Consider the following 15677-nt stretch of genomic DNA (forward strand, 5'->3'; position numbering starts at 1 on the left):
CGACTTGCTGCGTGGTGTGGTCTTGCTCTGGCATCCACGGTGATAACATAACGAGACGGCCACGCTGGCTTGACTGTCCTGCCATCTGCCCGCAGCCCAGGGTGCTGCTGGTCTCACAGCTCTCACACTCCATCTGTTTTCTGCTCTTGTGTGTTCAGGGATAACTGCCATGAATTACAGATAACGATAGTTAAGTTCCGACGTTCTCTTAGCAGTGCCAGCCTAAATCTCTATTCCCAACTTCAGCCTGCATGACATGGAAAACATCACCGAGACTGTCTTTCACCCTTGCGACTCCTCATAAATATATGACTCGGCAGGATAAACATTGTCACTCCGCTCAAGGCTGCCTCCTACGCAGCCATTGGCGTAGGGTGTCGATGTATCCCACAGGGCAGTCTGTGACCCTTGATTTGCGAACTCGTCAGACCCTGGGAAACAGGCGTCCGGGTGACATGTAGGTGTTGATTTTAGCGATGCCTATGTCAGACGAGGCAGCGCAGAGAGAAGGGAGAGAGAGAAGGACAGGAGGAGAAGAGGAGAGAGAGAGAGAGAGAAGAGACGAAGGGATGAGAGAGGAGAGAGAGAGAGCACGAGAGGAGAGAGGAGAGAGACGAGATGCGAGGAATGGAGCCAGAGACAATCCCAGACGAGAAGAGAGAGCAGAGGTGACGGAAGGAGAGAGGAGAGAGATGAAGACGAGGATCTGAGAGACGAAAGAGATGAGAGAGAGAGGAGAGAAGAGAGAGGAGAGGAGGAGAGAGACGAGAGACGAGGAGGGATGACTCAGAGACGAGAACCCTTAGAGAGAGAGGAGAGAGAGAGTGGAGAGGGAGAGAGGGAGATGATCCGGAGACGAGAGGAGGAGAGAGAGAGAGACAGAGAACAGAGACAGAGGACAGAACAGAGACAGAGACAGAGACAGAGACCAGGGACAGAGACAGAGAAGAGAGACCTTACCGTCCATGGCTTCCAACAGACAGATGTCGCCTCTATGCCCGTGCTGAAGGACACTGCATTACCCATGATCTAGTTATGAACACACTGGTTCACCATCGCCGAAGTGGACCTACCAGTCCCTCACACCGAGACCACACTCCATCAACCGAGACCACATACAGCCAACGAGCCCACAGCCTAGCACACGAGGTCACTGCCACAGTAGTTACTGTTTAGGTGGCCCAATGACCGTTAAGGTTGGTGTTAGACAGGCGACAGACAGACAGACTAACATCGTGCATGGGTTGAGATGTATTTCTCTGAAAAAGCTGTTGTAGTCCTCCACCTCATAAAAAATGACCAAATTTATTTTTGATTTTTTTTTTTATTTTCACCTTTATTTAACCAGGTAGGCTAGTTGAGAACAGTTCTCATTTGCAAGCGACCTGGCCAAGATAAAGCATAGCAGTGTGACAGACAACACAGAGTTACACATGGAGTAAACAATAAACAGATCAATAACATGGTAGAAAAAAAAAAAGAGAATCTATATACAATGTGTGCAAAAGAGCATGAGGTAGGCAAAAATCAAATAATTACAATTTAGCAGATTAACACATGGAGTGATAAATCAGATGATCATGTGCAAGAAGAGATACTGGTGTGCAAAAGAGCAGAAAAGTAAATAAAATAAAGCAGTATGGGGGGTGAGGTAGGTAAATTGGGTGGGTAGTTTACAGATGGACTATGTACAGCTGCAGCGATCGGTTAGCTGCTCGGATAGCAGATTTTTAAAATTGTTGAGGGAGATAAAAGTCTCCAACTTCAGAGATTTTTGCAATTCGTTCAGTCGCAGGCAGCAGAGAACTGGAAGGAAAGGCGTCCAAATGAGGTTTTGGCTTTAGGGATGATCAGTGAGATACACCTGCTGGAGCGCGTGTTGCAGGTGGGTGTAGCCATCCTGACCAGTGAACTGAGATAAGGCGGCACCTTACCTAGCATAGCCTTGTAGATGACCTGGAGCCAGTGGGTCTGACGACGAACAGTAGCGAGGGCCAGCCGACTAGGGCATACAGGTCGCAGTGGTGGGTCGTATAAGGTGCTTTAGTAACAAAACGAATGGCACTGTGATAAACTGCATCCAGTTTGCTGAGTAGAGTATTGGAAGCTATTTTGTAGATGACATCGCCGAAGTCGAGGATCGGTAGGATAGTCAGTTTTACTAGGGTAAGTTTGGCGGCGTGAGTGAAGGAGGCTTTGTTGCGGAATAGAAAGCCGATTCTTTGCTTTGATTTTGATTGGAGAGTGTTTGATATGAGTCTGGAAGGAGAGTTTCAAGTCTAGCCAGACACCTAGGTACTTATAGATGTCCACATATTCTTAGGTCGGAACCGTCCAGGTGGTGGTGAGTGCGATCGGCGGTGCGGGTGCAGGCAGCGACGGTTTGAAAGCATGCATTTGTTTTTACTAGGTTTAAGAGCAGTTGGAGGGCCACGGAAGGAGTGTTGTATGGCATTGAAGCTCGTTTGGAGGTTAGATAGTACAGTGTCCAAGGAAGGGCCGGAAGTATATAGAATGGTGTCGTCTGCGTAGAGGTGGATCAGGGAATCGCCCGCAGCAAGAGCAACATCATTGATGTATACGAGAGAAAGAGTCGGCCCGAGAATTGAACCCTGTGGTACCCCATAGGACTGCCAGAGGACCGGACAAGCCCTCCGATTGACACACTGAAACTCTGTCTGCAAAGTAGTTGGTGAACCAGGCAAGGCAGTCATTAGAAAACCGAGGCTACTGAGTCTGCCGATAAGAATATGGTGATTGACAGAGTCGAAAGCCTTGGCCAGGTCGATGAAGACGGCTTGCACAGTAATGGCTTTTTCGATGGCGGTTATGTATACGTTTAGTCGATGCTGGCTGAGGTGCACCCATGACCGGCTCGGAAACCGGATTGCACAGCGGGGTATGTGGATTCGAGATGGTCAGTGATCGTTTGTTGACTTGGCTTTCGGAACCTTAGATAGGCAGGGCAGGATGGATATAGGTCTGTAACAGTTGTGGTCCAGGGTGTCTCCCCCTTTGAAGAGGGGGATGACCGCGGCAGCTTTCCAATCCTTGGGGATCTCCAGATGATACGAAGGAGAGGTTGAACAGGCTGGTGATAGGGGGTGCGACAATGCGGCGGACAGTTTCAGAAATAGGGGGTCCAGATTGTCAAGCCCAGCTGATTTGATGGGTCCAGGTTTTCCAGCTCTTTCAGAACATCTGCTATCTGGATTTGGGTAAAGGAGAAGCTGGGGAGGCTTGGGCGAGTAGCAGCGGAGGGGGCGGTTGGCCAAGGTTGGAGTCGCCAGGAGGAAGGCATGGCCAGCCATTGAGAAATGCTTGTTGAAGTCTTCGATTATCACGGATTTATCGGTGTGACCGTTTACCTAGCCTCAGTGCAGTGGGCAGCTGGGAGGAGGTGCTCTTGTTCTCCATGACCTTGGCTTTACAGTATCCCAGTTTTGGAGTTAGAGCTACAGGATGCACAATTTCTGCTTGAAAAAGCTGGCCTTTTCTTCTGACCTGACTGCGTGTATTGGTTCCTGATCTCCTGAACAGTTGCATATCCGCGGGGCTCTTCGATGCTATTGCAGTTCGCCACAGGATGTTTTTGTGGCTGGTAGGGCAGTCAGGTCTGGAGTGAACCAGGGGTATCTGTTCTTGGTTCTGCATTTTTTGAACGGAGCATGCTTGTCTAATATGGTGAGGAAGTAACATTTAAAGAATGACCAGGCATCCTCACTGACGGGATGAGGTATCCTCCAGGGAACCCGGGCCAGGTCGATTAGAAAGGCCTGCTCGCAGAAGTGTTTTAGGGAGCGTTTGACAGTGATGAGGGTGGTCGTTTGCGCGGGACCGTGGCGATACAGGCTGAGCGCGTCGACCTCAGCTGACGTCTTGCATCTAGACAGACAGCGAGCCCGGCCCTCCCTCTTCGGAGGGACAGCCGCCTCCCCTTTCCGGTCAGCCTCCCCTGTTTTGCCCCCCCTGCCGCCTCTCTTACGCACGTTTCACGCGCTCCGCCCCCCTGCTCGCTGCGCGCGTTCTTCTGCCCGCGTCGTAAGAGACTTCGCCGCCCCTCCCTCTCTGCTGCTCTCCCCGTCGCCTCGCGCCCCCCCGCCGTCTTAAGCACCCTCGTCTCTCGCTCATCCTCACGACACATCTGAAGCCTCTCCCCCTGTGTGCCCGGGCAGCCCCATCTCACTCTCACAGATCTGGTGCTCTCAGGGACCACCGTGGAGCTGCGCTCATACGGCACGCGCTCCCGCCCCCTCCCCCCCCCCCCCCCCGGTCAGCCCGCCGCCCGCCCCCCTCCCTCCACCCCCCGGCTCCCGTCGCCGCTCTCTCTTCTGGAGGCATCTCTCTCTCTAACTCTCGCCGTCTCCGCACCGTCTCGCGCGCCCCGACCTGGCCCGCCTCTCTCCGACCTTTCTGTCGCGCTCCTATCTCTCCCGTCACGCCTCCTCCCACCTCCTCCCCTTTCTGCGTTCCTATCTCCCCGGCCCGCTGCCTCCTCTTCTCTCTGGGTTATGGAAGTGTCCCTCCTCTCCGTCCCCCTTCTCCCTAGCCCTTGCGGACCACCTCCCGGCCTAGGCGACCCTCCGTTGGCAGAGTGTGCGTAAAGCGCTGAGTGTTATGGCAAATCGTGTTAGCGAGGCGCTTTGATGTTGACCTCAGCATGGAGTCTCACATGGCTTTTTCGATTCACAGGAGTCACTACTAAATGAGTTTGGCTCGGGTACATTGCAGTGGCCTTGGGTTACCCTCACTCACCCGGGAATCAGGCTGAGGCCGTAGTCGGATGACGGGTTCGGACTAAAGGCTATCCTATGCTTTATCTTGGCCAGGTCGCAGTTGCAAATGAGAACTTGTTCTCAACTAGCCTACCTGGTTAAATAAAGGTGAAATAAAATAAAATAAAAAAACTTGCAGGGATGGGCACTCTCAAATGTCTTAATTATAGGCTACCCCGACTTTCTCTGTTTCCTATTTCTATCATGTTAAATATGACCCACTATCAGTATCGATCTGTTTCCTATTTCTATCATGTTAAATATGACCCACTATCAGTATCGATCTGTTTCCTATTTCTATCATGTTAAATATGATCCACTATCAGTATCGACAGTCACTAGGCCTAATAACCACACATATTCAACAGCCAATTTACTGTTGGTTCCCTTCAGTTGGTAGTCTTTAGCCTACATTATCATTCCATTTAATTACATTGTTTTGTTTACCTTCATTTGCTGAGGATCACATGTAGGCTAATTAAATCGTTATGGAGTGGAGCGCAAACCAAGCCGTAACAGTTTGACCCCGACCCATTGGCGCAATAATGGTTAGTGCAGGCAATAGATGATGGTATAGCCTACTATTTTACACTATTTCCCCTATTATAATTCGATGTACACTAAACTTCCAACATTACCATGGGTTGATGAGCTGAATGTGGCAAACCACCGTTTTCTTTATTTCGTGCTTTAAGGCTCTACAAACAATTTTTTAATGATTCATAAATACTTTCCTAAACCTAAATGATCTACAAGATCAGGGTATTTTTAAATCTCCCAATTGGTGCTGAAACAGAGACGAATAGGCATATGTTTAGATGGCTTTCTTTCATTGATCCCTAATATTCTGAACCCGTTCTCTCGATATAGTCTGTTGACAAAATTCAAACTAAAAAGGTACACCGTATTTAAAGGGATGGTTTACGATAAATGTACTGAAAACCCTATTAGATGAAAACTCCACGAGAAAATCTGTTGACCAGATTGGCAAGTGGGAGGGTTTTTGGCAGTTGAATGTAATTTATTCAGAGCGCGCAAGGTAGCCACAGCTGCGGAGTGCGATACACGACTGAATAAGGTAAGTGTTAATACAAAATACTGAGAAGTGCGTAGGAAAGGCACGTATAGGAAAGACGTACATTTCCTAAGTCTGAATCGGCCCCTATGAGCACGGTAAGTTTGAGTGCCAACCTTGTCGAGGAACCAGTCAGGGCGACTCCCAGAGCCGTCGATGCGAACCCTGATCTTCTTCAGAGGAGCGATGTCATCTATCTCCAGGTTAAACGTGTCCTCTTGACCTCTCTCAAACCTGTGGAGGAAGACATGGCTAGATAAGGACAAGGGCTCCAATGGTTCGAATAATCGTGTCCAAGAAAAACTAGCCTCTTAAACTCTGACCCCCTCTGGTGGCATTTTCTAAACGATGCATAATACTGTATACTACCCTCACAAAGTACATTTCAGTTTCAAAACTGTAAGTCCTACAAACACATACTGTTAGAAAGGTAAGGACTGTGGGATTCTGATAAAAGTGTCAGAAACAATGTGACAAAATAAGATTTTTTTTGTACAGTGCCCCCCAATTGTCCCCATGTTGGAGAATAAGAGATTTGAAAGTCTAGGTTTGAAATAAAACATGTCATCAATTACTGTTCCAGAAGTATTTTTTTTTATATAAAGAAAATACATTTGTCAGTTCTTTTGGCCTCGAAACATGCGCAAATTCCCATAGGAACACAGCCATTTTAAAAGTGCAGGGCTTGTGCAACGTGCCATGCCTTCATTTATCATCTTATAGGAATGATATACATATGAGGAGAGAGCTGAAGTCTCTATCCATTCATTGCTATAAATACATCCCCTGTCTGATTCCCAGTTCGTCCACTAGATCGCAGTAGAAGATCACATGACATCTCTTGGCCACTTGAAACCAGTTGCGTCTAGTTTGGGTAGTGAGTCACTGTGCTAAAATGGCTGAACGGAATTTCAAGCCTGACATCTTAAAATGACCTTGGCAATCAAGGCTTTCAAGTTTGTGTTGTTGAAGTAAGACACAGACATGTGAGGAACCTTAAAACGTATTTTCCCATTCACGTTTCCTATTGTAAACGATGAGCTAGATCAACGGCGCATGTGGAGGATGCATACAAGGAAATGTGGATGGAGAAGGAAATGCGTTGCTTTACAATGACTACCAGGGTGTACCCTTTCCATGCATACTAAATGTTTGTACTTTTGGTGACTTGACCTACATTGCATACTCCATGAATATGACCATAGCGTATTATTTATGGTCTTTATGTGAGCCGGTGAAAAAACTTGCCGGCCAAGTCCATGGCCCAAAACAACTGTTTAACAGGCTAGGGTAGGGTACCCCATAATATCATCACATGGACATCCCCCGATGTTGGCCCCCTAATGTTGGTACAGCCCAATACAAGTCAACCCAGTCAACACCAGAGTCATTCTATTGAATGACAGTGTGATGTCACCTGTCCTCATTCTTGGGCAGCAGCATCTCCTCTGTGCTCCCATTGGCTCCAAACACAGACAGGAAGATGTTGGTGTCCGTCCCTGCATCCTGGGTGTCGCCTGTGATGACCGTGGCCACATAGATGATCTGGAGGGGAAACAAACATGTGTCCTGTATTTAAGCCCCATTGAGATAGCAGAATCTCTTTCAAGGAAGCCCTCACCACGAAGGAGCATCCCAAGCACAGGTATGTATATATGCATATAAACATCCATTCACATTGAAAATACCTCTCTGTCACATAGTGGTATTCAGTGTGTTATTGTCCCAACAAACTTACCTTCCGGACGATATTGATACTGTTGGCATCTAGTACATTGAACAGTCTGCCGGTGAGACCGTCGCCTCTGTCCTTGGCCAACCAGCACTTACACTGGAAGATGTACTTGATGCCTTTGGTTGGCACAGCAACCGACAGCTCGTCCACCAACCAGCAGCTCTCTGGGGTTGCCCCATTATGACCCAGCTGGAGGGGGGAGAGAAAGAGCAAGAGGGAGAGAAAAATATAGGAAGCGAGGAAGAGAGAGAGGTAGAGGCAACCACAAAAGCTGGTACCCTATTAAAATCAAATATCAACCTTATTCTTAGCTTAATCCTAACCCTACATGGGTAATGAACAGCTTCCATTCTAGCTTGACAAGCCTAGTGAGTAGCGTCCTCATCCTTACCTCCACCCTCTTGATCTCTCCCACGTCAGTTCCGTAACACTGGAAGTTCTCCATGGTCCCAGCAGCGAAGCTCTTCTTCCCCTCAGGCAGGTCCAGCCACAGACGCTCCGTCTCAATGTCATTGGGTCCCATGACGATGACATAAACCCTGGCTGTGGTGCTGGCGTCAGGGTCCATAGCAGTAGACACGGTGAAGTGGTAGGGGATGACTGGCCAGCAGGAAGGAAAGAGAACACCCACACAGTGTTTACATGCTCCCAGAGTTTAATGAAGCAACGTTGCAAACAATGTGCTCGCTTACCTGGACCCTCCTCTACGACCGCCTTCTTCTTCTTCTTCTTGTTTGCATTTCTGTCCAGCCCTATCTTGGCCTGGGTGCTCTTCTTGTTTGGATCAACGTTCCTCTCACCCTCATAATCCTGGGAAGTGCCAAAACAATCCACTAAAGAACATCACAATGATGCCAACAGTTATGATGAGACTAGAATAGTGCCAGAAGCTCTGGGATATTGCTTGGTGGGGGGGGGGGGGGGGGCTTTACATTTCCGCCTGTGAAAAAGTCTAATATAAACCCTGCTACTGTACCTTGATGTAGAAGGTTCTCTCGATGCGTTTGTCCTCCTTCTTCTTGGAAAGCCAACGCTCACACAGGAACATATATACCTCCTCTGTTTCCATGTCCAACACCTCTACCTGGTCCAGGTACCAGTCCGCCCCCATAAATTCGGAGTTGTCGTGGCGGATATGGATCTTAAACACTTGGCCAAGATCCACCGCCTCGATGGAGAACTTATCCACCTGGGAGAGAGAAGAAGAAAGGACCCCATGTAGTGAAGTAAAATTAACCGGTCTGCTCTTAGTGACTACGATGGACTGAGAGAGGCTTGAGGGAATTAGGGACCAGTCCTCCATTACATTAATTAGTTACCATTAATACACAGTGTTAGTATCCCATGGAACTACATGGTAAACTACACTGAACAAAAATATAAACGGAACATGCAACAATTTCTAAGATTTTACTGAGTTACAGTTCACATAATGAAATCAATTGATTTAAATACATGAATTAAGCCCTAATCTATGGATTTCACATGACTGGGAATAAAGATATGCATTTGTTGGTTACAGATATCTTCAAAAAAAGGTAGGGGCGTGGATCAGAAAACCAGTCAGTATCTGGTGTGACCACCATTTGCTTTATGCAGCGAGACACATCTCTTTCGCATAAAGTTGATCAGGCTGTTGATAGTGGGCTTCGGAATGTTGTCCCCCTCCTCTTGAATGGCTGTGCGAAGTTGCTGGATATTGGTGGGAACTGGAACACACTGTCGTACACGTCGATCCAGAGCATCCCAAACATGCTCAATGGGTGAAATGTCTGGTGAGTATGCAGGCCATGGAAGAACTGGGACATTTTCAGCTTCCAGGAATTGTGTACATGATGTTTGCCATCTACCTGGTACAGTTGAAACCAGGATTAATCCGTGAAGAGCATACTTCTCCAGCGTGCCAGCGGCCATCAAAGGTGAGCATTTTCCCACTGAAGTCGGTTACGACGCCAAACTGCAGTCAGGTCAAGACCATGGTGAGGACGACGAGTTTGCAGATGAGCTTCCCTGAGATGGTTTCTGACAGTTTGCGCAGAAATTCTTCAGTTGTGCAAATCCACAGTTTCATCAGCTGTTTGGGTGGCTGGTCTCAGATGATCCCGCTGGTGAAGAAACGGGATGTGGAGGTCCTGGGCTGACGTGGTTACACGTGGTCTGCGGTTGTGAGGCCAGTTGGACAAACTGCCAAATTCTCTAAAACGACATTGGAGGCGGCTTATGGTAGAGAAATGAACATTAAATTATCTGGCAACAGCTCTGGTGGACGTTCCTGCAGTCAGCATGCCAATTGCACACTCCCCCAAAACTTGACACATCTGTTGCATTGTGTTGTGTGACAAAACTACACATTTCTGAGTGGCCTTTTATTGTCCCCAGCACAAGGTGCACCTGTGTAATGATCATACTGTTTAATCAGCTCCTTGATATGCCACACCTGTCAGGTGGATGGATTATCTTGGCCAAGGAGAAATGCTCACTAACAGGGATGTAATGAAATTTGTGCACAACATTTGAGATAAATAAGCTTTTTGTGCATTTGGAAAACTCTGGGATCTTTTATTTCTCATGAAACATGGGACCAACACTTTACATGTTGCGTTTATATTTTTGTTCAGTATATATGGTATCTTTGCAACTTAATGTAAAGTGTTACCAAATAATAACACACATACTGCCCCTCTTTCAAACTTGTTGCTGTTGCTCTCAGACTTGCTGAGTTTGCGTTCCCCCGTGTCTCCCAGGTCTCCGTAGATGGTGAGAAACACTTTGGCGTCGGTCCCTCCTCTGTACATGTCACCCGTTCTCACAGACACCTTATAGGTGTGAGCTGGAGAACATTAAAGGCAGTCATTAATGTAAATTCAATGTAACAGAACAGGAGGGAGGATATCTCTCATATGACCATGTATAGGCAGCTAGGGACCTACTTTCAAGGGCATCCTCCACCTCCATCTCTGTGTGTTTCAGTTTCCCTTCCTTCAGCAGTTTCTCTGTGATAATATCAGAGGGAACGAGCTCTCTCACCGTCTCCCCATCGTCATCTGACTTGGCCAACCAGCGCTCACACGGTAAGATGGTCGTCTCCGAACCCTGAGGGCAGCCATGTTGGAAGGGTTTTGATTAGTTTAAAGGATTATACTTTCATTATCTGATTGGACGGAATAGATGAACACAATGGGGTGAAGATTACTGTAGGTGACGCTATTGCCAAACCTCACTCTCCTGTCATCTCAGAGATGAGAAGCAGAGAGAGTGAATGGGACAAAGTTTTTTAAAATAAGACACAGCCCATTCATGAGTGAACGAGGACAGAGGAGAAGGAACGAGGACAGGGGAGAAGGAATGAGACACGGTTCTTCAGTACCTTTCCCTTCCTGAGTAGGCGTCTGATCTCCACTCTGTCAAGGTGCCAGCCGGGGTTGGTGCCCCTGTTGTCGTGGCCAATACGGATCTTCTCAATGACATCACCCACATCCTCCAACTACAGGCACATACAGTACCGGTCAAAAGTTTGGACACACCTACTCATTCCAGGATTTTTCTTTATTTTCACTATTTTCTACATTGATGAATCATAGTGAAGACATCAAAACTATGAAATAACACATCTTGAATCATGTAGTAACCAAAATAGTGTTAAACAAATCAAAAGATATTTAATATCAAAGTAGCCACCCTTTGCCTTGACGACAGCTTTGCACACGATTGGCATTCTCTCAACCACCTACAAGAGGCAGTCACCTGGAATGCATTTCAATTAACAGGTGTGCCTTATTAAAAGTTAATTAGTGGAATTTCTTTCCTTCTTAATGCGTTTGAGCCAATCAGTGTTGTTGTGACAAGGTAGGGGTGGTATGCAGAAGATAGCCCTATTTGGTAAAAGACCATGTCCATATTATGGCAGGAACAGCTCAAATAAGCAAAGAGAAACGACAGTCCATCATTACTTTAAGACCTTAAGGCCAGTCAATGTGGAACATTTCAAGAACTTTGAAAGTTTCTTCAAGTCCAGCCGCAAAAAACATCAAGCGCTAACTGGCTCTCATGAGGACCTCCACAGGAAGACCCAGAGTTACCTCTGCTGCAGAGGATAAGTTCATTAGAGTTACCAGCCTCAGAAATTGCATCCCAAATAAATAATTCACAGAGTTCAAGTAAAAGACATCTCAACATCAACTGTTCAGAGAAAACTGAGTGAATCTGGCCTTCATAGTTGAACTGCTGCAAAGAAACCACTACTAAAGGACACCAATATTAATAAGAGACTTTCTTGGGCCAAGAAACATGAGAAATGTCTGTCCTTTGGTCTGATGAGTCCAAATGTGAGATTTTTGGTTCCAACCGCCGTGTCTTTGTGAGAGGCAGAGTAGGTGAACGGATGATTTCCGCATGTGTGGTTCCCACCGTGAAGCATGGAGGAGGATGTGTGATGATGTAGGGTTGCTTTGCTGGTGACACTGTCTGTGATTTTTTTTAAATTCAAGGCACACTTAACCAGCATGGCTACCACAGCATTCTGCAGCAATACGCCATCACATCTAGTTTGCGCTCAATGGGACTATCATTTGTTTTTCAACAGGACAATGACCCAACACACCTCCAGGCTGTGTAAGGGCTATTTGACCAAGGAGTGATGGAGTGCTGCATCAGATGACCTGGCCTCCACAATCACCCGACTTCAACCCAATTGAGATGGTTTGGAATGAGTTGGACTGCAGAGTGAAGGAAAAGCCGCCAACAAGTGCTCAGCATATGTGGGAACTCCTTCAAGACTGTTGAAAAAGCATTCCAGGTGAAGCTGGTTGAGAGAATGCCAAGCGCGCGCAAAGCTGTCATCAAGGCAAAGGGTGGCTACTTTGAAGAATCTAAAATCTAAAATATATTTTGATTTGTTTAACACTTTTTTTGTTACTACATGATTCCATATGTGTTATTTCATAGTTCTGATGTCTTCACTGTTATTCTACAATGTAGAAAATAGTAAAAAAAATAAAGAAAAACCCTTGAATTAGTAGGTATGTCCAAACTTTTGACTGGTACTGTATATCAGATAGCACATTAGATCAAATGCCCTCCACTTTTACATTTCCTTGGCATATACTGTATGTAAACACTTATTATCTCAAATGTAAAAGTATATCATTTGTATGGTTTAAGACAGGAACAGTCATATACGCTCGCACACACACCTCCACGATAAACATATCCTCAGCTCCTCTCTCGAAGAACAGCCTTCTCTCTCTCTTGTTGACACACAGGTGTTTCTGCTGGGTGCAGAGGCCCTTCCAGCCGTAGAGAACTATAAACACATCTGCATCTGTCCCAGCACCAAACACATCACTTGTGTACATCTTGATCTCATAGGGGACAACTGAAAAGTGAAATGAGATGGTTTGATGTCACTATGACAGATCAGTAGTCACCGACCCCAGTCCTAAAGTGTCACAGCTACAGAGCATAGGGCTTATTCATCTCCTCCTGGTGAACAGTGGATTAGTTGAATACTGTAGGTTATTTAGTGCTTGGCACTGGAACAACAGGCTGCACACCCAAGCAAACAATTCTTGACAGCAAAGTACATTGTAAGGATCCCTGGAAAGTGTTGTAAAAACATAGTATCATACTCCATACCTGTTTAAATGTTAAAGAGCATGACTTACATGGCACGTAGAGTTCAGTCTGGAGCTCGTTGGGGTACAGGTCTCTCACTATGGCACCATCATCCTCTCCGTTATCTAGCCAACGGCCACATGGGAAACGGAGTCTCTGGCCCTGAGAGGGGGCGTCGATCTCCACCCAGTCCAGAAACCAACCAGGAGAGCCACCTTGGCACCAGACACAGACACAGTGGTCATGAGGTCAGGGGTTTCATAGGGATGTTTGTATTCTTTTCAACTTTGTTAATTGGTGGATATGAGTGGAAGGATGAACCCGTGGTCTCACCTGAGTTGTCATGGCCGATGCGTAGCTTTTCCAGCTCTCCCAGGTCCACAGCCTCCACAGTGAATTCATCCACCATGCCCTGCTCAAACTTGTTCTTATGGGTCTTACACGCCTTCAGGTTGATTATCCCTGGAATAGACACAGTCATGAGTTTAGGGATAGGAATATTAGTAGTTCACAAACATGTTTACATTTTGACCCATGTAATGCCTTTTTGAAAAATGCATTTAAATTAGCTATAACCACCCACCCCCCCCAAAAAACTAAGATAAAAAATAATAATAATAACACTGGCCCACATTATAATGCCACTATAATGGAACTTGTACTGTATTTCATAGCACCTGTATCATCTTTTTCTCCATAAAGGATAGCAAACACATTGGCATCCGTTCCAGCATGTTTCTTCTCTCCTGTCTTAATTTTCAGGGTTAGGGTTGTGGACATAGCTGTAAGAAAACAAGCAAACATAACAAGAGAGCGATCTGTTATTGACTGTTCATAATACTGTTATTAAAGTTATTATAGACACTAATAAATATGAATCATCAAAACAACTTTCATGTTAACCAATGAGGAGTTGTCAACAGCAGAAACACCCACACTGGTCGAGGCTCTTACCTTTCTGCTCAAGCCCCAGGGTGGCTGCACCTGTCCCTTCCTCATCATCGTCCCTCTTCATGAAGGCCTCATCCACGGGCACCAGCTCCCTGGCGATCTGTCCATCATCCTCATCCACCGCCAGCCAACGGTTACATGGGAAGTAGTATCTGTGTCAAGACAGATACTTAACATTACTTGCGTAACTCCAGTTCTATGATAATAGAGTGAGGTGTCTCTTGTGAGAATTTGCTTGATAGCTAATTCACTACGGAAGAATCCAATCAGACAACGTCTCTCACAGACAGAGGTCGAATGGCCAATGAGGGGAGCCCCTCTCTGATTATAAGTGGCCACGCGCCCGCCCTCTTGTCATTCTCACTCTCTTCCTTGCAAAGATCACTACACTCTCTAAGCTCTCCTCAGCACGACTGAATCTGTTTGAATCTGCTCGGTTGTAGCTAGCGTCACATGGCTAGCTACTGAGACTTGTTTAGAGCACGCCGCAAGGCTTCGCTAACCCGGCTAGCTAACCACCACTAACTCTTCCTATCTGCTCAGACAGTATAATTGTTAGCTTTTCTCTCTGGTTTAGTTCAACTGTCACGTTCTGACCATAGTTCTTGTGTGTTGTGCTTGTTTAATGTTGGTCAGGACGTGAGCTGGGTGGGCATTCTATGTTGTGTGTCTAGTTTGTCTGTTTCTATGTTTGGCCTAATATGGTTCTCAATCAGAGGCAGATGGTAATCGTTGTCCCTGATTGAGAATCATATATAGGTGGCTTGTTTTGTGTTGGGATTTTGTGGGTGGTTGTTTCCTGTCTCTGTGTTTTCTCTGCACCAGCTAGGACTGTATTGGTTTGCCACATTTTTGTTATTTTGTAATTGTTAAGTGTTCACTGTTTATCATTATTAAATATGTTGGGCACCAACTACGCTGCGTCTTGGTCCGATCCCTGCTATACCTCCTCTTCAGACAAAGAGGAGGAAGGCTGCCGTTACATCAACGTACGTTTACTCTTAGCCTTGACTAGACCGACCAACCCAGCTTCACAGCTGGACGGTCAAGACAGGCTCTTTGTTCGCCAAAGGACTATGCTACACAACACTTTTCTTTGGCTAACATTGTGTTAACTAGCTAGGCTATTAACCAAGAGGCGTACGCTAGCTAGCTTATGCTTTGCCCGAGTACACAACCTTTGTGTTCTTTCTCGTGGCAAGGAACCCGCAACCCCTTCACAGGGTGAACCGAGCAGGGCTCCTGCCCCAGCACCCGCACACCTGTGTCCATGTGGGGCCATAATAGTAGGCAAGGATACACACTCCTCGCGTATCGCCTGCTTGGGGGTGAACCTGAGTCCTGCGTGCATTGTAGGGAGTTGCCGAGAACCGGCCTCAAACGGAGACTGCACAGAGCAGGCCCTCCACAATACCCATCACAGCGAGGAGGCGGCCCCACAACCCCAATTCCATCACTTCTGGGCCGAGGTAATGGATTGATTCCCCGCAGACCTTCAGCTGCTGTTTGACGACCTAGCAGCTCGTTT

At 46.8% G+C, this 15677-nt stretch overlaps 1 protein-coding gene across 1 annotated transcript in view; it reads right to left on the reverse strand.

The window, feature by feature from the left end:
• loxhd1b (lipoxygenase homology PLAT domains 1b) overlaps window positions 1-15677 on the reverse strand; it is a 55342-nt gene that overhangs the window by 10749 nt on the left and 28916 nt on the right. The window contains exons 24-37 of the mRNA XM_070446838.1: window positions 14153-14301; window positions 13876-13980; window positions 13532-13660; window positions 13249-13413; window positions 12778-12959; window positions 10953-11069; window positions 10516-10678; window positions 10261-10415; window positions 8562-8774; window positions 8278-8395; window positions 7977-8185; window positions 7589-7774; window positions 7268-7395; window positions 5967-6084 (exon numbers count right to left, since the gene is read on the reverse strand). Coding sequence (XP_070302939.1) covers window positions 5967-6084; window positions 7268-7395; window positions 7589-7774; window positions 7977-8185; window positions 8278-8395; window positions 8562-8774; window positions 10261-10415; window positions 10516-10678; window positions 10953-11069; window positions 12778-12959; window positions 13249-13413; window positions 13532-13660; window positions 13876-13980; window positions 14153-14301 — 2137 coding nt within the window. The remainder of the gene's footprint in view (window positions 1-5966; window positions 6085-7267; window positions 7396-7588; window positions 7775-7976; window positions 8186-8277; window positions 8396-8561; window positions 8775-10260; window positions 10416-10515; window positions 10679-10952; window positions 11070-12777; window positions 12960-13248; window positions 13414-13531; window positions 13661-13875; window positions 13981-14152; window positions 14302-15677) is intronic.

The sequence above is a fragment of the Salvelinus sp. IW2-2015 genome, linkage group LG15 (genome assembly GCF_002910315.2).
Source record: "Salvelinus sp. IW2-2015 linkage group LG15, ASM291031v2, whole genome shotgun sequence".
Classification (NCBI taxonomy): domain Eukaryota; kingdom Metazoa; phylum Chordata; class Actinopteri; order Salmoniformes; family Salmonidae; genus Salvelinus; species Salvelinus sp. IW2-2015.